This window comes from Polypterus senegalus, chromosome 17 (assembly GCF_016835505.1).
Source record: "Polypterus senegalus isolate Bchr_013 chromosome 17, ASM1683550v1, whole genome shotgun sequence".
Lineage (NCBI taxonomy): Eukaryota > Metazoa > Chordata > Cladistia > Polypteriformes > Polypteridae > Polypterus > Polypterus senegalus.
In genome coordinates, this window is record NC_053170.1 from 82102493 (window position 1) to 82125309 (window position 22817).

The 22817-nt window shown below is 39.8% G+C and overlaps 1 protein-coding gene across 3 annotated transcripts in view; it reads left to right on the top strand.

The window, feature by feature from the left end:
* The window catches only part of LOC120517231 (inactive rhomboid protein 2-like), a 54171-nt gene that overhangs the window by 21127 nt on the left and 10227 nt on the right, over nucleotides 1-22817 (top strand). For 2 of the 3 annotated variants that reach the window (XM_039739409.1, XM_039739407.1), the window contains exons 2-13: nucleotides 975-1135; nucleotides 1293-1423; nucleotides 13948-14140; nucleotides 14225-14437; nucleotides 15303-15431; nucleotides 15520-15641; nucleotides 15754-15957; nucleotides 16030-16141; nucleotides 16267-16341; nucleotides 17628-17789; nucleotides 18078-18175; nucleotides 21437-21500. In XM_039739409.1, the coding sequence (XP_039595343.1) occupies nucleotides 1004-1135; nucleotides 1293-1423; nucleotides 13948-14140; nucleotides 14225-14437; nucleotides 15303-15431; nucleotides 15520-15641; nucleotides 15754-15957; nucleotides 16030-16141; nucleotides 16267-16341; nucleotides 17628-17789; nucleotides 18078-18175; nucleotides 21437-21500 (1635 nt within the window). In that variant the 5' untranslated portion in view covers nucleotides 975-1003. The remainder of the gene's footprint in view (nucleotides 1-974; nucleotides 1136-1292; nucleotides 1424-13947; nucleotides 14141-14224; nucleotides 14438-15302; nucleotides 15432-15519; nucleotides 15642-15753; nucleotides 15958-16029; nucleotides 16142-16266; nucleotides 16342-17627; nucleotides 17790-18077; nucleotides 18176-21436; nucleotides 21501-22817) is intronic. The other variant, XM_039739408.1, reaches the window with a different exon arrangement.

The window sequence follows — 22817 nt, forward strand, 5'->3', positions numbered from 1 at the left end:
TGCTTAACTTTTGTAAGTAAGCTGTAAGGAATGAGCCTGCCAAATTTCAGCCTTCTACCTACATGGGAAGTTGGAGAATCAGTGACGTTGGAAAGTTCAATATGGCGGCCAACAGTGGCGTCATACCATCGAAATAAGTATTACATCGGTTTCGTTAGCGCAGGGAAGCCGCCTACCAAATTTCGTGAAGATGGGGCCATAAATAAGAAAGTTCAACATGGCGGATGTTGTTGACCGTTATCGACCGTTATGACCGTTACGTGTAGAATTTCGAAATGAAACCTGCTTAACTTTTGTAAGTAAGCTGTAAGGAATAAGCCTGCCAAATTTCAGCCTTCTACCTACACGGGAAGTTGGAGAATTAGTGAGTGAGTGAGTGAGTGAGTGAGTGAGTGAGTGAGTGAGTGAGTGAGTAAGTGAGGGCTTTGCCTTTTATTAGTATAGATAACAATACTAAACAGAAGAAAATATATTAAAAATTAGAAAGTCTGGATATTAAACAGTCTTAGAAAAACTCACTGAAAGTCATAAATGTCAAAGGGTGGATGTTGTTCTGGGCAGCTTTTGATTTAGTGATTGGTGTTATTCATAAATTACGTTCTCTAACATCCAGATGAAATGCTCACACATGTCTTGATCTTTGACATTGCTTCCTCATTTGCCCTTCTGTCATCGCTTTCTTTGGTCCCCTGGATGAACCGTATTTACTGTATGTTGAAATGCACACGTGGGGTTTTGGGACATGTAAGGTTACACACATTTGATTGGCTCTCTTGTCCTAATGACAAATGACTCTGATCAGAGAGTTTGATCTTTTAAGTGCCTCTGTACTTCCTCCTTTCCCAAGCTGTAAATGAACTCTCTAATTCCTAGTCCTACAGCATCCATCCTTTCCCAGGTTGTAAATGAATTAAAACAGGTTATCTGGCATTTGTATTTATTTCCCACTCCCTCAATTTTGTATGTTTTTTTAGTTAAAGAGCTTCCACTTCCAACAGTGAAGATGGCATTCAACGAACAGAGCAAAAATGATGACCAGCTAGACAGCCGTCTGAAGAACCTCAGGCCTCCAAGTCTTGTCCTGCATTTGCCACCCCATGAAGATGCTGAACAGAATAGCAACAAGAAGGCAGAGGTGGGATTTCATAGCAGATGTGAGGAAGGTTGGAGGTCATAAGTAACAATTCCCTAATGTTCCAACCTCTTCATTTATACTTCATAGTTTAAGGCTGACTTTGATCCCTGAAGGAGTAACAATCTCCATCCTGACTAGTCTGCTTTATCGTCCCTAGCAGATCCCAAGGTCTTCATTCCGGAAGAGTTTGATCCGTCAGGAGATGGGTGAGCCAGTGATGAGTGAGAGTGGACAGGAGCGACGTTCTACCTTTCGTCATCAGGCCTCCCTTTCAAAGAGCATTCGTAGGTAAATGACAGCAGTTATGGGTGTTGCTGGGTTTCTGTAAAGTTTCCAAAATTTTGAAGCTGCTGAATAGCATTGAATATGATGGGTATGCCATAAAAAAGTTCTGCAGTCTGAATTGTCTTTTCTTTAAAGTTATAGTGAAATTCAAATCGAAAACACGTCACACATAAATGAAAAGTAAAATAGATAATGCAGTACAGTTGAAGATTATTTTCCTGCTAATGATATTTCTGCTTAAGGTTTAAATCTTTGTTACATTTTAAGTTAAAAAAATATTACTAGAGAGCAGGCTTGATCTATATCTAATCTATCATCTCAATCTTTATAATTATAACTATCAACGTAATAATAAGCTGCATGGCAACAACTCTTGGGGGAATAGGAAATTAAAACCTAAACTATCTCACTTCCAGTTAAGACTATAAATGACATCAAAAACTCAGAATCAGTGTCTCCATGATGGGACAGTTAACTTCGTAAGCTGGAATGTTAAAGGCCTGAATCACGAATTAAAGAGAAAGAAAGTACTTGCTCACCTAACAGGTCTAAATGCTAAAATAGTATTTTTACAGGAAACCCACTTACTAAGTAAGGATCAGTTCCGGCTGCAAAAAGACTGGACTGGCCAAATGTTCCATTCTAGTTTCACAAAGAAAACTAGAGGGGTGGGAATTCTGATACATAGAACAGTACCATTTGTAGCATCAGATGTAGTATTGGATCCTGAAGGGAGATATGTGATGGTCATGGGAGACTTATCTAACTGTAAAATGATTTTGATAAATGTTTATGCACCTAATGTTGATGATAAGGAATTTATACAAAATTTATTTGCATCCATTCCCAATCTGAACACTCATAAACTTATAATGGCTGGGGACTTTAATTGTGTTCTAAATCCACTTTTAGATAAGACTTCCTCCACAGGGGGAACGGCAACTAACACCGCAAAGATAATTACAAAGTTTATAACTGATCACAACTTATCAGATCCCTGGAGGTTTTTAAACCCAAATTCAAGAACATATTCTTTCTACTCACCAGTACATCATTGCTACTCAAGGATTGATTACTTCTTTATAGATAATAACTTCTTGCCTAAGATTAAATCTTGTAAATACGATGCTATTGTTATTTCAGACCATGCTCCGATGATCTTGGAGCTGAAATTACTAAGCCCCATACACTCACCCCGCAGATGCGCCTCAATCCGCTTCTATTAGCTGACGAGAATTGTACTGAATTTATATCCAAACAAATTGAATTCTTTCTAGAGACAAATACATCCCCTGAGATCTCTGCAGGAATACTCTGGGAAACTCTTAAGGCCTTCTTAAGAGGACAGATTATCTCATATCTTTCCCACAGAAATAAATCCGAAGCGAAGAAAGTAGCAGAGATAAAAGCGAAATTACTAAAATAGATGAAGAACATGCCAGACTACCAAGCGAGACTCTACATAAGAGGAGGCAGGCTCTACATTCAGAATTAAACCTCTTGACAACTAAAGAAACCGAACAACTAATTTACAAATCCAGACATCATTATTATGAACATGGAGAGAAAGCTAATAAGCTTTTAGCGCAACAAATTCACAAGCAAGATGTGCAACGCAATCTCGTAATTACTAACACTAATGGAGATAAAATCATCGAACACAAAAATATAATGTACACTTTTAGAGACTACTATAAATCCCTATATACTACTGAGTTTAAAGAAGACAATATACAATCTAATGCATTTCTGGATAAATTACAGATACCACAAATTGACGCTTTTAGTGTGGAGGAACTCGATAAACCTCTGTCATTATCAGAATTACTGGATGCTATAAAGTCACTCCAAGGTGGAAAAGCAGCAGGCCCTGACGGCTACCCTGCAGAGTTTTACAAGAAATTCTCCGCTCAGCTAGCTCCCCTCCTATTAGCAACATTTACAGAAGCCAGAGATAACCAATCTCTTCCACAAACCTTTCGCCAAGCACTAATCACTGTCTTTCCAAAACAAAATAAGGACTTATTACAATGTGCATCATACAGACCAATTTCACTTCTGAATAACGACGTTAAAATACTCTCTAAAATCATAGCTAGAAGGATGGAGAAAGTGCTACCTCGTAATATCACAAGACCAAACTGGATTTATTAGGGGCCGACACTTATCTTCAAATCTTCGACGCCTGTTTAATGTAATATACTCACCAACTAAATCAAACACCCCAGAAATATTATTATCATTGGATGCAGAAAAGCATTCGACATGATTGAATGGAAATACCTTTTACTATTTTGGAGAAGTTTGGGTTTGGCCCAACATTTGTGCATGGATTAAATTACTGTATACTAACCCAGAAGCTTCAGTTTGCATCAATAACATTTGCTCAGACTACTTTAAACTAGAACGTGGCACAAGACAAGGATGCCCTTTGTCACCACTGCTGTTTGCAATTGCCATTGAACCACTGGCAATACATTGTCGAAATACTGATCAGATAAAGGGGATTAGCAGAGAAGGACTGGAACAGAAAATCTCATTATATGCAGATGACATGGTACTGTATATATCGGACCCAGAAAATTCTGTGCCTGCAGTCTTAGCAGCACTCACAGAATTTCAAAAGCTCTCTGGTCTCAGAATTAATCTGAATAAAAGTGTACTCTTTCCGTGAATTCGCAAGCATATAATATTAGATTAGACACCCTTCCTTTTATCATTGCAGAACAGTTTAAATACCTCGGGGTAAACATCACAAGTAAACATAAAGCTCTTATCAACAAAATTTCGTCTGCATGGAAAAAATTAAACAAGACTTGCATAGATGGTCAACCCTTCATCTCACACTAGCTGGAAGAATTAACACTGTTAAGATGAATATTCTTCCTAAGCTCCTTTTTATTTCAAAACATACCAATATACATTAATAAATCGTTCTTTAAGCAATTAGATTCAACAATAACCTCATTTATTTGGAATTCTAAACATCCACGCATCAAAAGAGCGACCCTACAAAGACAAAAGGCAGAAGGTGGCATGGCTCTACCTAACTTCCAGTTTTATTACTGGGCAAATATACAGCGATAAGAACCTGGACACAAATAGAAGAACATACACAGGCATGGACCGCAATAGAAGTAAAATCCTGCAGTACTTCTTTGTATTCCTTGCTCTGTGCTCCAATAAACACACGTTATCGGCAATACACTAATAACCCAATTGTGCTCCACTCACTTAGAATCTGGAACCAATGTAGAAAGCATTTTAAGACGGAGAAGCTTCTTTCTGTGGCACCCTGCAAAAGAACCACCTCTTTCAACCCTCACAAACATATGCAGTTTTAATATCTGGAAAAATTTGGAATTAACTTGCTTAGAGATCTTTATATAGACAACGCCTTTGCATCCTATGAACAATTACATTCCAAATTTAACATTCCAGCTACAAATTTCTTTCACTATCTTCAAATCAGGAACTTTGTTAAACAGAACCTTCCAGATTTTCCTCATCTTGCACCCTCATCCACGCTGGAAAAATTATTGCTCAATTTCAAGGAGTTAGACTCCATCTCTACAATATATAAAATCCTTTTACAATCCCTTCCTTTCAAAGATCCAAGAGGACACTGGGAAAATGACCTCTCAATTAATATATCAGAAAAGGAGTGGAAAGTAGCAATGCAGAGAATTCACTCAAGCTCCATATGCAAAGCATACAATTATACAACTCAAAATTATATATCGAGCACATCTGTCTCGACTAAAACTCTCCAAAATGTTTCCAGGGCATGATCCAACCTGCGAACGTTGCAACCAAGCCCCAGCCTCACTGGGTCACATGTTCTGGGCCTGCACCAAATTAACATTATTCTGGACAAAAATTTTAATTACCTCTCAGACAGTCTTGGACTCACAATCCCTCCTAACCCATTAACAGCTGTGTTTGGGGTTCTTCCAGAGGGTCTTAAAGTGGAGAAAGACAAACAAATTGTGATTGCATTCACTACACTGTTGGCACGCAGACTTATTCTGATAAACTGGAAGAACCCAAACTCTCCTCTTTAAGTCAGTGGGAAACTGATGTGTTATATTATTTAAAATTGGAAAAATCAAATACTCAGTTAGAGGATCTGTGCAGACTTTTTCAAAACATGGCAGGATCTAATCAGTAATATTTTGAAATGAGTTTATAAAGCACAGAGAATTTGTTGATTTAGGTATTTTTTACAAGCCTTAAATTTTACACCATTTGGCTTGCTCTCTCTCTCAAGGGTGGGGATCGATCTGTTCTTAGCATAATTCTTTTTTTTGTAAAACTTGATTACTATGTATTGATTATAATAAAATTAATAAAAAAAAAAAAAAAAAAAAAAATTACTATTTATGTTACTAATCCCATACATTAGAACATTTGATATACACATACACAGTATAAGAACTGCATGCTTCTTGTAGTTTATCTATCAGTCCTTGTTTCTGTTAATCTCCTATCATTCTGTTGTTACATTAGAAATGCAGTGGAATTAGAAAGGATGCAAGCCCCTTTCTGCATATTTTACTGTGTTATATATTTAATTTTAAATGGATAATTTTTCATTTTCTGTTCATAAATCTACATTCAATAATCCATAATGACAAAGTGAAAATATTTTTTTGGAAAGTTTTAGAAATGTATTAAAAATCAAAAACTGAAATCTCTCATTCATTGGAGTATTCAGACCCTTAATCCATTACTTTGCAGAGCCCCCTTTGGCAGCAATGGCAACTTTGAGTTTTCTTGGGTAAATCTCTAAAGGCTTTACACACTTGGATTTGAGCAGTTTATCCCATTCTTTCTGGCAGCTCCCCTCAAGCTCCATTAGATAGTACGGGAAGTATCTGTAAACTGCCATCTTCAGGTCACTCCACAGATGTTCTATTGGGGTTTTCGTCTGGGCTTTGGCTGGGCCACTCAAGGACAATCTGAGACTTATCCTGAAACCACTCCTGTATTGCATTTGCTGCTTGCTTCGGGTTACTGTAATGCTGAAAGTTGAACTGTTGCTCCAGTCAAAGGTCTTGTGCACTCTGGAGCAGATTTTCTTGAAGGAATTCTTTGTATTTGGTTGCAGTCATCCTGCCCTCAATTCTGAAAAGTCCATCTGTCCCTGCTGCTGAGAAGTACCCAATAAGAAGATGCTGCCACCACCATGCTTCACTATAGGGATGGTATTATGTAGGTGATGAATAGTGCCTGGTCTTTGCTAGATATACATTAGTGCCTCGAGTTCAGTTCAGAAAGTTTAATTTTTATGTTATCACACCAGAGAATCTTTTTCCTCATGCACTCAGAATCCATGCAGTTCTTAAATACAGTTTAGCAAGAGTGGCTTCTGTATAGCCATTGTACCATTAATGCCTGATTGATGGAGTGCTGCTGATATGGGTATGCTTCCAACAGGTTCTCAGCATCTCAGCAGAGAACATCTAATGCTTTATTTATGTGACCGTTGGGTTCTTTGTCACCTCTGTAACCCAAGACCCTTCTCGCCTGCTCAATCAGTTTGGCTGGGTGGCCAACTCTAGGAAGAATCCTACGTTAAGGATTTAATTAACGACATTAAGCTGGTTCCTGGGTGTCCAAATCACAGACTGCCTTTCATGGTCCGTGAAAACCACCTGCATGCTCAAAAAGGCCCAGCAAAAACCTTTTTTTTTTTTTCTGAGGTGTCTAATGAGCTTTGAAGTGGGAACCAAACTAGTGAACTTTTACTGCTGTGCTATTGAAAGTATCCAGACCAGATGCATCATGCTATTGTTTGGTAATCTGACTTGCCAGGATTCCAAACTCCTCCAAAGGATTGTCAGTACAGCTTCTAAAATCATTGAGGCTGACCTTCCACAGCTTCATACCATCTACTAAACCAGACCAGATGTCTGAGGAGAGCTGAATCATGTATCTCTGATAGCACCCATCCAGCTCACCACCTGTTTTCAATTCTGAGTTCTGGGAAGTGCTACCCGTGCTTCACCACTTGCTCCACTCGCTTCATGAGGAGCTTCTTCCCCAGGACAGAAGGTCACTTAATTCCTAGCAAGCTCATCCAAACTGTCCAGCACTGTGTACTGTACCCACCTGCTGGTTTACGTGTAATTGTGTATGTTAACTTTTTTATTAACTCTTATTTACTGTATTTGTTCATTTATCTTATGCTACTCTTATTTATACAGCACTTCAACTGTGGCACAAGAATTTCACTAAGCTCCTGCAGTGTATGTGACAATAAATATCTTAATCTCTAATGTAACCTAGTCCTAAATGCTTGACACCCTTTAATCCCCAAGAACAGCCTTGACACATGGAGGCTAATATACATCACTTAAAACCACTTACCAACCAATGATACTTTAGTTTCACTGTGATGTCCACCATACTGGGGTGTCTTTCCTCATCCTGATAACCCTGTAGAAAAAGAGTGGCAATCTCCCCTACACCCTGTATTTACTTTATTGCTTTGCTCACTCTGGATATAAAGACAAAGTATGGACCTTTAAATGCAGCATGGGTTTTATTAAAATAAAATAGAAAATATAGACAAAGTTGGGATGTGTGCATATTTATTATTAGAAAGCATACTGAAATTTAGCAGCATTGTCAAAAGAGGATGTTGTCCTGTGCGGCTTTGAGATGTATTAGTCCGTCATCTGCAGCGTGGTTTCTGGATGATGGGACTGAGTGTATGCCATTCCTTTGGTTTCCTAATCGCTTTTTGATGAAGAAAAACATTAATTTAAATGATTTGAGCATAAGACTGCAACTAAACAAACTGTGAAATAAATGGAAGGGGTCTGGATACTTTCTGAATCCACTGCATGCTCTGGCTAATTGAACTTGATTTCTGTTAGTAATTATGCCTTCCTTGCCTCCTGATGACCTTCTTCTAGAGGTAAGTGTCTAAAGCCTCAGGCAAGGTCTCATGTAAATTGCTCTAATTAGTGAAGCTTTATCAGTGTTAAAATTGCAGTCCACATAATTGTCAAATTCACGAATGAAAAATGAACATGCCAACAGGCTGCAGTGGAATGTTGACGCAGGTATGTTTGGAAGACTTTTGTTGTTCTTTAAGTGCCCTGTTGCTTATGTTTTGATTCTGTAGCTGTCAATTACTCTATCCTGTCCCTGCTTGCTGCCATGTTTTGTTTGTACCGCTTCAGATCTTGCCTCTGCCGATAAGTCTGACTCAACCAGACTTTCTTCTTTTTTTTTTTGTGTGTTCTGTTTTTATATGAGACATAGGTAGCTTACCTCATAAACATTTTTAGTTTTTCTCTGAATTCTGTCATCGCTTCATCAGTTGCTATCTGATCCCTTTTTGGCCTTTAGCTGTGCTCCACGTTCTAAAACTTGTTTTGGTAACACTTTAGTTTAGGTACTGCAAAATACACCCATCACTCATTCACACTTATGTAACAAGACCTTAACAAAAGCTTCTTTTGGTATTAGTAACAGTTACAAGGCATCAGCACAAATGATTATCCATTTGTGTGATATGGCCACCTAAAATGACTTCACTTTGGAATAGTCATAAGTGGCTTTAAGTGAGACATATGTCTCTTCATATTGCATACTTCAGTATAAGATTTGTGATCCTACATATTCATAAGTAATTTTACCAGAATACCAAATGCCACACTGCACCGAGATGAGTAACAACTTTACTGATGCTCTATGTTATTAAGACCCAAAGAAGTGTGTGTTAAGGTCTTATTATGTAGGAGTAAATGAGTAATAGCTGCATTTCTGCAGTACCTAAACTAAAGTGCTACTCTTTTTTTTTTTTTTTAAATTTCGGAGCAGGTAACAAGTACTACTCTGCTCTTTTTGAGCACTTAGGCATTTGACTATGAGGATGAAATGGATAAGTGATGTGACTTTTCTGAGCCAGCTCTAAAAAGGCTGTCTCCAGGCTTGAGAAGTTCTAGGCAATTTTGACATATGCATATTCTGATTTTCTAGAACATAGAGTTGCATGTTATATACTCTGTGTTCTTTGTCTCCGGCGAATGCATTTACAATATATTTTAGTTAAAGACGCATCACAGTGCTTTTTCATTCCTCATTAGAAGTCAAAGGCAATAATTTCTGACTGAGTTCTTCAAAACCTTGTACTTTAGCTAGCTCATCTCCCATGTTTTGTTGCATTTCTCTTTATCTGCCTTAAACTTTCAGTGTTTTTCATATTGCAAGAAATCTGAATGGCCTTTCCTTTCTCCTGCTTCTTTAAGCTTCTCAACGTATTGGCCTTTCTTTCTTCTGGCTTTTTTAAGCTGGTCAGACTCTGAGTTGCCTTCTATTGGCCTTTCTACCAGCGTTACAGCACTGACAGAACTATGATCATTATTCATTGTGGCGGATGGGCTTCAGATGCAGGGGTCATTTAAGACTGCAGCAGAAGGCAGGTTTCTTTCATATTATCCAGCCCTGAAAAAGGACCCCCTGTTACAGCTTTTTAGCGCCATTCTACGTTTGATGCTGATCAGCCAGTCAGCATGAACATTCAAACAGGCAAGTCAGTAAGTAAGGCACAGCACCTTGTATGATCGGGCACTTTTATTGCATTATTTAGATACTATTTTCAGTTTCTTTTTTTTTGTTAAGTCTCTGGTTCTTTATATCTTTCTGTAATATTAGTTGACATATCTGGCAATTTTCCTGACCTCCAAATGTAGCTACTGTTTCCCAGTATTTAAAAAAAAAAAATCAGCAATTACAAGCATCAAATATGAAGTACACTACCAGTCAAAAAAAGTCTGGGCACAAACAGAAGTTTCATGTTTTTGATAGAAATTGATAGTTTTTTTTTCTGTCCAGATAAAATTGAATTGACTTAAAAATATAGCCAAGAGATTACTAGTGTTTCTACCAGCCATTACTGCTTGTAATAATTACTGATTTGTAATTTATTATTCAGTATTATTCAGTAACACTTGCGTTTTTGCAATGCCTAAGCTAATTTCTTATTCATTTACTATTGTACGTGTGGCAGAAAAATAATGAGACTGGCAACATTGCAAGCGATCTGGCAACGCTGCGCTGTTGTCCTTGATAGAGCACGTGTATCAGTCCGATAGCTCAGTGCGAGTTTCAACTCCTTCCGTTAACTACGTGATTTTTGTGACTGCTATTAGCGAAGTTGTGTTTTTGGTTGTGCGTCACGCAAAATGGAACAGCGGAATTTGGAGCAACGTTGTGCCATTAAATTTTGTGTTAAGCTTGGAGAATCGGCAAGTGTGACGTTTGAAAAGTTAAAACAGGCCTATGGGGAACATTCTTTATCCCGAGCTCAAGTTTTTCGCTGGCACAAATCATTTTTGGAAGGCAGAAAACACGTTGAAGATGAACACTGTTCAGGGAGGCCTTCAACTTCGAAAACCAATGAAAACATCGAACGTGTGAACACTCTTGTGAGATCAGACCGTCGTTTAACATTAAGAATGTTGAGTGAACAATTAAATTTGAACAGAGTTACCGTTCATCAAATTTTGACTGAACATTTGCACATGCGAAAGGTCTGTGCCAAAATGGTGCCGAAAAACCTCACAATTGAGCAGAAGGACAATCGAAAAAACAAGTGTCTTGATCTTCTTGACAGAATCGCTAATGAGCAAGATTTCTTTAGTCGTGTGATCACAGGTGATGAATCATGGATTTTTGAATACTCGTACGATCCTGAGACCAAGAGGCAAAGTCAGGAGTGGCACACTGCAAACTCTTCTCGACCAAAGAAAGCTTGAATGAGCAAATCGAAGATCAAATCAATGCTGATTTGTTTTTTTGACAAAAGGGGAATCGTCCACAAAGAATTTGTTCCTCCAGGACAAACTGTCAACCACGTTTTTTATAAAGACTTCCTTGAAAGGCTCAGAAAAAGGGTCATTCGCGTGAGACCAGACATTGCAGACAAATGGATGCTCCATCATGACAACGCCCCATGTCACACTGCCCTCTCCATAACAGAATTTTTGACCTCAAAAGGCATTCCTGTGGTTCCCCAGCCCCCTTATTCACCTGACCTCAGTCCGTGTGACTTTTTCCTTTTTCCTAAACTGAAAAATGTCCTCAAAGGACGTCATTTCGGGACTTTAGAAAACATCCAAAAGAGTGTAACGGACATGCTGAAGACCATACGGTTGAAGACTTCCAGCTGCTACCAACAGTGGGAACAACGTCTCCATCGGTGTGTAGCTGCCCAAGGGAACTACTTTGAAAGGGATAACATTGATGTTTAAAAAAAAATAAAAACTTTGGTAAATAAAAAATCAGTCTCATTAATTTTCTGCCACACTGCGTATATATGACAAAACCTTAAACACTTCTTTGGGTCTTCATAATGCTTACAGAAGCATCAGAAAAGTGTTTGTTCATCTCTGCAATGTGTCCTACTAACAAAGCATCACTTTGGAGTGGCCTGAGGTGACTTTCTCTTTGTATTGCATTATTAGTGTAAGACTGGATTTAACTAAGCAAATCGGTAAGAACCTAGCATTGGATAAGTAGTGCCATGTTTAATATGTTTCAGGTGGTAACAAGTTATTTAACCCTAACTGATGCAGTGAGTAGCTTCTCATTTCTTAACACAACCATCCTGTGGTCATGGAAAAGATGTTAAGCTGTTTCAGAAGGGTTAAATTATTGGCTTGCATCAGGCAAAAAAAACCCAACTAAGTAGACTACTGAAACTACTGAAATTGTGTTAAGAACTGTCTAACATATTATTAAAACTTGGATGGATACTGGTGAACTATCATCTTTGAGGAAAAGATGTGGTCAGAAAAAAATCTCATGTAATGAGATTGTGGTGATTACTTATAAGTTTGGTGAAGTGAAATTGTAAGAAATCAACAGTAGAACTTATGGCTATGATCAATAATGAAATTAAGAGCATTTATACACACACAATGCAAAGAGAACTCAAGGTATTGGGACTAAACAGCAGTGTAGCCTTAAGAAAATCAATTATCAGTGAGGCTAATCAAGCTTCAGTTTACTAGGGAGCATAAAGATTGGACTCTGGAGTAGTGGAAAGAAGGCCATGTGGTCTGATGAGTCCGGAGTGAAGTGTGCATCAGGAAGGGTAAGAAGAGTGGAGGATGAAGTGATGCACCCATCATGCCCACTGCCTACAGTACAAGCCTGTGGGGTCAGTGTTATGATCTGGTGTTTCTTTAGTTGGTCAGATCTAGACTCAGTAGTGTTATGTGCCCAAAACATGAGGTCAGCTGACTACGTAAATGTACTGAATGACCAGGCTTTCCCGTCAATGGTTTTTTTTTTTTTTTCTTCCCTGAGGGCACGGCCATATTCTAAGATGACAATGCCAGTATTCATCAGGCTCACATTGTGAAAGGGTGATTCAGGGAGCATGAGACATCATTTTGATACATGGATTGGCCACCACAGAGTCCAGACCTTAACTCCATTGAGAATCTTTGGGATGTGCTGGAGAAGAGTTTATGTAGCGGTCCAATTCTCCCATCATCAATACAAGATATTGGTGAAAAATTAACACAGCTCTGGACGGAAATAAATATTATTACATTGCATAATCTGACATGCCATAATCAAAGCTAAAGTCAGCCCAACTAACTATTTGAGTATGTAATTTTTTTTTTTGGCCTGGCCGTGCATTAACAAGTAACTTTACCAGCATGGCAATATGCCACACTGACCAGGGATAAATAACCGATCTACTGATGTTTTATAAGTATTATGAAGACCAAAATAAGCTTTTGGTAAGGTCATGTTACATGTAAATGAGTAAGAGATGCATTTTTGAATACTTAAACTAAGGTGCTTATTAACTATTATTCACATGACTGCAAAGCCCAATTTTGAGCTGCCATTCCTTCAGTGCTCTTACTTAATAGAGGAAAGACAACGCTGGAATTGCTGGCCTTACCGGCAAAGTTTCAAAGAAAAAGCCAATCTGATACTGACAAATGAATGGGCAACATCAATATGGACCAAAAACCCACAATTGGATGGTATAAAATGAATATTATTGTAAAGTAGCATTGGCACTGTTAATTGTACAAGGACTGTGTGTTTTGTAGAATCTGACCATAAGATTAGATCTGGTCTGAATGTGGTCATTGTAATGTGCTGTGGAAACTTGAGTTGTTTTCCCAAGTCCTTGGCCATTTTTCAGTCACAAGCTGTGAGCTGGTTAGGTGGCAGTTCTCCAGCTCTGAAGAAGGTGATCAAAGAATATTATAAAATCGTCCTAACCATTGTAACTCCATGTTTCCTCAAAAAAGAAGCTGGAAAAAAATGCACATTAACTATTACCTAGGAATACAAAACAAATTGGCTCAGTGACAACAAGGGTTGGAATTCATTAATTGTGAAAGGGTGGTGTGCTAACCTGGGAGGTTTTAAATAAATTGAGATTATCTGGCATGATGGCGCATGTCTCTGTTGTTATTTGCACTCAGACTGTGGTGGCTCCAGGTTTATTTTGGCTACCATGTTTTTCTCATTGTCTTCAGAGGAACGGCGCAATGGTTTGGTGTTAGTACTGAATGTGAGGACAAACAACAAGAATGGCATCGCAAAAGCTTGAGGCACTGTAGTCAACGATATGGTCCTCTCAAGGCCCAGTACCGAGAGACAGAGTTGCCAAGCCAGGATGGGCAATCATCTCAAGCTCTTGAATCTCCAGTGCCTAATCGGATGCCCAAGGTGAGTCTTGTTGTTTGTGAAGTAGATTAATGTCCACTGACATCAGTCCATCATTGTCTTTGTCTTTTTTTTTTTTGTCCTAAGATTGTGGATCCTCTGGCCCGTGGCAGAGCCTTTCGATATCCTGATGATACAGACCAGCCAAGAACACCCCACCCAGTTCATCCACCCCTTACTCCCGGAATGGCTTCACTCAGTTCATTCACCAGTGTCCGTTCTGGAGCAATGCGCCTGCCTTGTCGAAAGCGTGAGTCCGTGGCCAAGATGAGCTTCCGTGCAGCAGCGGCTCTTATAAAGGTGAGTGTCTGCACTGCTGCTGCCACCTCTGAGATATTGTTGACCATAGCCTTCAAAAGAATATGTCAATTAGTCGTCACTATTGAGGTTTTGTCTTGGCAGTAGAATTTCTGGCACTTTAGTCCTCAGTATTTCTTTCAGGTGCCCCGTATTGAGTAGAGTTGGGAGTTTGTCAGATCATGAGTGCAGTCTTAAGGCCTATTTATACTTCTGTGTTGAGTGCAATTCGTCTGCATGTAGCCACACTCCAGGCACATGCTGGAATGCTAAAAGGCAGCGTTTGTAGCACACAAGAAAAGCGAATGATCCACTAAAATGCAGGCAGTTTTTGCCCTCTGAGGTCACAGTTCCTCTTACTGCACATTTTCTTTTGTTGGTGAACATGTTTCTTTCCCCAATGATTCACTTTTTCATACATTTGCCGACTTCCAGACTGATGTTAGCTGATATTTTGCACCATGAATTAGCCGCCATAGTCTTTGTTCTGCTGTGATGAGATATCACATAAATGTGTATATTTTCAAACTTCTTCGACAAATCTCTCCTCAATCTGCTCCATGATTATTTCAGTATAGTGGAAGATGAACAGAAACCCATTTCAAAAAATGCGTAGTAGCCAAACTGGCCAGTCAGAGTTGTAGGGCCTGTGATGAGTCCATATCAGTGTGACACATAAGTGCATTTTTGAGGAGGTGCGCGTCTGGTTAAGCCATAGCTGTGCCGTAGCTTGATGCAGAAGTATAAATCGGCCTTTAGATTTGCTCTGAGGGACTTTAAGTTTCTGCATTTAACTTCTGTCTAGAAATGACAGTTGGACAAAATGGACAAGTGATCACATTCTCCACATTTTCACCTATATTTTCAGGGGCGCCCAATACTGCCTAGTCCCGTGCCACAATGGAAATGTTCTCGACGTAGCTTTGCGAGGCCAAGCTGGCAAGAGGATGAAATGGCAGATGGCACCGACACTTTAGACTCTTCCTTTTTCAGTAAGGTAGGATACATTGTTTCCTTAACATTGTTGGACTTGAGGAAAGGTGTTGCTCTCTATTCTGTCAGCCTTTACCTATTCTGGCACGCAGATGGACATACATGAAGAAATGTACTCCATGCCCGATGATGTTTTTGAGTCCCCACCACTGTCTGCTAGTGGTGTGCCTGCCCCACTTCCACATTTTGGGTTAGAGCCCCAGACCACCCACAAGTGAGTTTGTTTCTGCTGTTACTATCAACATTGTTTTTTAATTCACATATTCTGTGTTCAGATAGATAAGAACTGAACTGAACTGTTGTATCACTAATTGTCCTTTCCTCAGGAAAGAAGTTATACAGCTTCCTTCGCTAGGGACAGCAGGACCCCGGCGGGGTCGTCGTATTGCTTCACAAGTGAAACACTTTGCATTTGACAAGAAAAAGCGACAGTATGGGCTGGGTGTCGTAGGAAAGTGGCTGGACCGCACATATCGCCGCAGCCTGAGCAGCACAGTGCAAAAGCAGTTAGAGGATGTTCACAGCCACAGGTTAGACCTGTCCTGGGGTTTTGCTAGGAGCATCTTGTGTCCTTTCCTCACTCACCATGCATGTTTTTTCAGGCCTTACTTCACCTACTGGTTGACATTTGTTCACATAGTGATAACCATTTTGTCTATCAGTACTTATGGTTTTGCTCCCATTGGATTCGCTCAGCATTCCACTACTGAGCTGGTAAGTTTGTCTGGTCGTGTCTTATTTCATTTGCTGATCTACACCTAGTTTAGTCACAACAGTACCAATTGGGCACTGTCGGAGCATGTTGGCAAGCGGCACAACGAGGTTTGTCTTTTCAACAGGTTTTGCGAAACAAAGGTATTTATGAAAGCATCAAGTACACCCAGCAAGAGAACTTCTGGTTAGGACCTGGCTCGGTAAGTCTTAGAGACCTAGTTTTGAATGCCTACAAATCTAAAAAAGAAATTTTAAAGGTTATTTCCACGCAGAAAATGAAAGAAGGTAAAAGAGATAATGTTTTGGCTATGTGGCTTTCAGCAGGTGTACACCTGAAAAGGAAAAAGCATATACTGTATATGTGGCCAATGTACATCTATGGTAAGCTCTGGTGGTCTTGGACATGACAGTTGTCATTCGACCATGTCCCAGTTGTATTCAATGGAGAACAAATATGGTGACTGTGCGGGCCAAGGAAGAAATGGCACGTAGTCGTCATCCAGGAACTGAAGGAAGTGTCATGCCACATGTGTCCGAGCATTGTCCTGTTGGAATATGACACTAGAGGACCTCTAGAGAATAGGGTATCACCTCAGCTTTCAACAGTTCTGTAATGTATCATTGGAATACGTCATGGTACTGGCAATGGGTATGAGGAAACAAGAGTTCAACCCAATGCCTGCCTTCAGGACTCTTTCACTGCAGTACCTCCATACACAGATCTGCCCATCGTAGTGCTATAAAATGAACAGGGACTCTAATGCAATGCCAGTCATCTTGCTATTGGCATCACATTCTTGGCAACATTACAGACTCCTCCGGTTGACTATCAAAAGTATCTAAAGCAATGGGTGATGAGCAAGAAGGCCCCACTGCTGCCAATGGTGTCAAACACCCATTGATGTGTGACAGACCCAATGAGGCTGTTCACTCCATGATTGACATGGGCAGAAGATGTCTGTAGCCTCGTTTCATCTGCCCTTACTTTGTTCTCACCTTTCCCTCCTATATGTGCTACCCTCTTTCTCCATTTCAGTTGCACACCTGATGAAGGCCACACAACTGAAATTCCTTCTTTTACTGTCTTTTCTTTTCAGCATGGATATAAACTTTAACCTTTTTTTAACTTTGCAGATGTACGTTGATATAGCCCTACACTAACTATACTGTCTTCACATTTGTGCGAGGACACATTGGGTTCAAATTCTTAGATTCCATATTATGTTGTATGATTTCTTTCTTAGTAAATCTACAGACCTGCATACAATTAAGGATAATTCCTCCCTGCTTATAAATCTACTTGGAAAGTCAGTGACAAAAGGGTGATGAGCCAAATCTTTGTTCTTCCACTGGTTATGGATATCTGGTTCTCTAAGCTTAGAGTTTCACACCTCCACTTTGACACTGTAGTTATGGATCTTAGCACACTGTGAAATGATTAGAATACTTAGTTTCGCTATGTGATATATTTTTTTGTTTTCCATAGGATGCCTTAATCCACCTTGGTGCAAAGTTCTCTCCTTGTATTCGGAGGGATGAACAAATTAGTCTCTACATAGAAAAGGCCAGAGAAAGGGAGCGTTTTTCAGGCTGCTGCATCCAAAATGACAACTCTGGCTGTGTGCAGACTCAGCGTCAGGATTGTTCGGTAAATCTATCCTACAAAACTCTGCTTTTTATATTGTACTTCACAACAATTATCAGTGAAATATGCAGAATGTGCACCATCACAGTCATAAATCTTTCTTTTCCTCACATTTTGTCCTTGACATTTGAAAAATTTTAAAATTATAATCCAAAACTTTCAGTGCAAGGCCATCTCATAGATAAATGAACTAAAGCTTGCTTAGTCTAACACATTGGGCAGCATTTGTCTATTTTGGATAAAAAAAATGCAAAAGCAAATCCATCACTTGGCTTTACTTTTTACCCATAGGAAACTCTGGCCACCTTTGTAAGATGGACCAACAACTCTGGCATTTTGAATAATGCAGAAGCTAGACCGTCCTCTGTGGTCTGCCATCAGGACCCTAGGTAATGTTGTAGATGTCATGGATCTTCACATTCTGTCTCCTCTTTCTTATTCGACCCTGTTGGCTCTTAAAATTGCAATACTAAGAATGACATGAGAAGTCAAAACAATATTTATATACAGTAATAGATTACTCATCATAAATGGTGTATGTGAATAGAAGTACAGCTTGGTCATTCCTGTGAAACGCACAATAATCAGTACTTGGTGTTACTTGGTGTATCCATCATGGGTTTAAACCTATTTTACATAGTCTGGCATGGGCAGAAGGAGATGCTGGATGATTTTTTTGTGGAAAAGCATGTCATGAAGCCTCTATAAGTAGCCAGAGTTCATTGGTGGTAACCACTGGTGGTCTTGTGTATTTCAGAAGTCATCTGACCATGTCCAGTTGTGCTCAATGGGGAGTAAGTATCGTGAATGTGTCGGCCAGGGAAGAAATGGCACATGGTGCTCATCTGGGATCTGCAGGATGTTTCGTTGCACATGTGGCCAAGCATTTTTCTGTTGGAATATGACACCAGAGAACCTCTGCAGATAGGGTGCCACTTCAGCCTACAGCACTTCTGCTGTGTGTCGCTGGCTAGTCGAGGTACTGGCAATGGGTATGAGCGAACAAGAGTGGAACTCAATGGCATTCTGCACCATAAATACCTAGTGCTCAGCCTGTATTGTACTGCAAAATGCATGCCATCTGGGCCCCTTTTGCTGTAGTGCCTCTGGACACAGATCTGTCCATTGTTGTGCAGCAAAATTAATCTGGACTGTTCTGAAAATGAAATCGATGTCATTCATCTTGCCATTGATGGAATTCTTGGCACCATTACAGATACCTGTGGTTGAATATCAGAGGGTATCCAAAGCAATGGCTGGCAAGCAAGAATGCCCTGCTGCTGTAAATGATGTCGAACACCCATTGATGTGTGACAGACCCACAACTGTTGGGCTAGGGTCTGTGTTGTGAGTGTTTGACCCATCACTGACATGCATAAGAGATGCCTGTTCCCCGATTCGTTTGTTTGACAGGGTGCTCCAGACCCCTTACTTCAGTGTGTCTGACCCTCATCTACCCATTGATGCCATAGTCTCGTTGCTGTGCTTACATTCTTTCCAACACGACTGCAAAATGTACTGGAAGGATAATCCACCTTCAGGCATTCACACAACTCCCTCTCGCTTGGAGCCCAAGATCTGATTGTGTGCTTCTTGTGCTGTCTGTCGGAAAGTCCGGATTGTGTAACCAGCACACCTCATTTGCATATGTGCAGGACAGTGCTTGCAATCATTTTGACACTCTACCGTGACCTAACCATCCTGCAAGTTTTGAACCAATATAACATGATTTTCATCAGTATTTCCATTTTAATGGCCAGTAGTGCATTTAACTGGGGTTCACGTTTAGACATTTAGTTAATTCCGACTTTGGAACCTTTAAAACAGAATTTCCAATTGAAGGTCTAAAGTGGATTAATGATTGCCTTAAGGAACTGCTTCTTGTTAGACTGTATTTCTGGGTTTTAATTTGCCAGCAATGCTTTTTTCTTTTAATTTTGCTGATAAAAAATTTATTTGTGTTGTTATCCTGCAAGTGGTTGTTGGGAACTTTTTCCCTGCTCATTCGTAATTTCTGTATTTCCAAAAATGTACTCAACTGTTATACACACAGTGGGTTCAGAAAGTCTTTCAAAAGTATTCACTGTGCTTTCTGCACACTTTGTGTTGTAACTTTAATTTAAAAGGATACATTTCCAATTGTTCCCATTGATCTACACTCAATTACCCATAGCGGGAAAGTGAAGACATGTTTAAAAAGGTTTGCAAATTTATTAAAAATCAAAAACAGAAATGTTTCATTCATATAAGTATTCAGATCCTTATTACATTACTTTATTCAGGTTCGTTTGGTAGCAGTTGCAGCTTTGAGCCTTCTTGGGTAAAACTCTACAAGCTGTGCACACCTGTTTTTGAACAGTTCATGCCATTCTTCCTGGCAGATCCTCTCAATCTCGATTAGATGGGAAGCATCTGTAAACTGCCATCTTCAGGTCTCTCCATAGATGTTCTGTCGGATTTAAGTCTGGGACTTGGCTGAGCCACTCAGGACTGTCACAGACTTTTCCAGGAGCGTTGTCTTAGATGTATGCTTTGGATCATTGTCATGATAAAAGGTGAACAGTCACCACATTCTGAGGTCACATACACTCTGGAGAAGGTTTTCTGTATTTGGCTTCATTCAATCTTTCCTTAAATTCTGACCAGTCTTCCTGTCCCAGCCACTAACAGAGCACCTCATAACATGATGCTGTGACCACCATGCTTCACTGTAGGGATAGTATTCGGCAGGTGATGAGCAGTGACTGGTCTTTTCCCAATGTAGTGCTTGGAGTTCTGACCAAAACGTTCAGTGTTTGTCTCATCAGACCAGAGAATCTTTTTCCTCATTTACTCAGAGTCCTTTAATACCATTTGGCAAACGTTTACACAAGAGTGGCTTCCATCTAGCCACTCCACCATAAAACTCCTAAAGATGGAGTACTGCTGAGAGGATTATGCTTTCAACCAGCTCTCTCTCAACCCCTGAAGAGGACTTTTTAAGGCTCTCTTAGAGTGACCATTGGGGCTACCTCCCTGATCAACACCCTTCTTGCCTGTTTACTCAGTTTGACCAGGTGGTCAACTCCTGATGGTTCCAAATGTCTTCCATTTCACAATTATTGAGGCCACTGTGCTCCAGGGAACACTCAAAGCTTTAGAAATTGTTTTATCACCTTGCAGTGATCTGTGCCTCACCATATTTTGATCACAGAGGTTCCTTCAACTTCATGGTCTAGCTTTTGTCATAACATGCAATGTGACTAGTGGACCTTATATACACAGGTGTGTCACTTGCTAAATCCTCTTCATATCAATTCGGTTTGTCACAGGTGGACTCTAATCAAATTCTAGACACACACTTAAGGAGAATTAAAGCAAACGAGATGCACCTGACCACAATTACAGTAGATGTTCCACAGCAAATGGTTTGAATGCTTAATGTGAATGAGAAATTTCAGTATTCAATTTTTAATGCATTTGCCAACTTTTGTTAAAGCCTGTTTTCACTTTGTCCTTATGGGCAACAATGGCAAATGTATCCATTTAGAAGTGAATCCACAACCCAATAAAGTGTGCTAAAAGTGACTTTCTAAGTCCACAGTATTTGTCTGCTGCTCGCTGCTGTATTTACTTCTTGATGATTCATGTACTTGTGTTATGGCTGACAGGACTTGTGAAGAGCCAGCTTCTGCACCCCCTCATGTTTGGCCAGATGATATCACACAGTGGCCGGTAAGTGGCAATACAGATGTGAAAGGTTTAGATAATCTTCTAGGAAACTAATTTATTGGTATTTTAGAGCAGGGGCATTCGACTCTGTTCCGGAAGGTCCACATTGACTGCAGGTTTTCATTCCAGCCAGTTTCATAATTAGAACTCGGGCTAAGCAGATAATGAAATTTAGAATTTTAATTCCATGGCTTTCTTTCTTCCAAGACAAATCTTCATCACATTTCAGATTTTTTTCTTTTCTGAGAACATTCTCCACATGTTTTGTGGTCTAGAACAGATTTGTACCAATTGGTCCCTCCCTTTTCTCTCATTGTATTAACACAAATACTTCATGATACATGAGCCCAGGTTTAAATGGAGACGTGTTAGCTGGAGAGCTGGGCCCACATGTATAAAACTTTGCTTAGATTCCATAGTAAAAATTTGGTTATGCTAAGAATGCAAAAATGGTGCACTTACAAAAAAGAAAAATGATGTGCTCCAGGTTGCATGCCAAATTCCTTTCTAAATCTCAAGTGAACTTAAAACTATGTGCTTGTTCACACTTTTTAGGCACTCCTCATCACCTTCCACCAGTACCCATGTATGACCTTAAACACCCATTTTGAATATTCATTACTTAATCACCATATACGTTTGGCCATGTTCTTGACTGACATCTTTACTTTCGAACCATGGGAGAACACAGACAAACTTTACTGAACGTGAACTTGAGGTGTCACTGACATTTGGTGGAGTTTAGTGAGTGGCTGGGGGGGGCTTGCTCAAATAAAGGATATTTTTTTCCCCTCAATTTTTAAGACCACAGTTAATGCAAATATATAAAGCAACAAATGATGCAGCAGTGACACTGCTGTCTTGAAGTAAAGAGTCAGGCATTTGCACTCCAGGCGATCCCTGCATGGAGTTTACACGTGGGGCTGCTTGGGTTTCCTCCGGTTTCCTCCCACAGGGTGTGAATTGGCGATGCTAAATTGTCCTTTGATACGTGCATGTTCACCCTGCGATGGGCTGGTGTCCAGTTCAGTGGTAATTGCTTCCTGGGATGGCTCCAGGAATAGCAGTTTTCAAAGAAGAGTGGATCAACGATTATTATAATCTGTCTTGTCCAAAGCAACTCTCCCTTGCACACAGCCAATCCTTTAAACAGACAGAGAAATACTCTGTACAATTTCCGTTCCAGGTTACTTCACTGTTTCAGATTTAGTTTGAGAGAGGTTATTTCAACATGAATATGTTGTATTCAATATTTTCCTCTTTTACATGCCGAGATGTTCCTGTCTCCAAAACAGACCATCGGTAGTCCACACAAGCAAT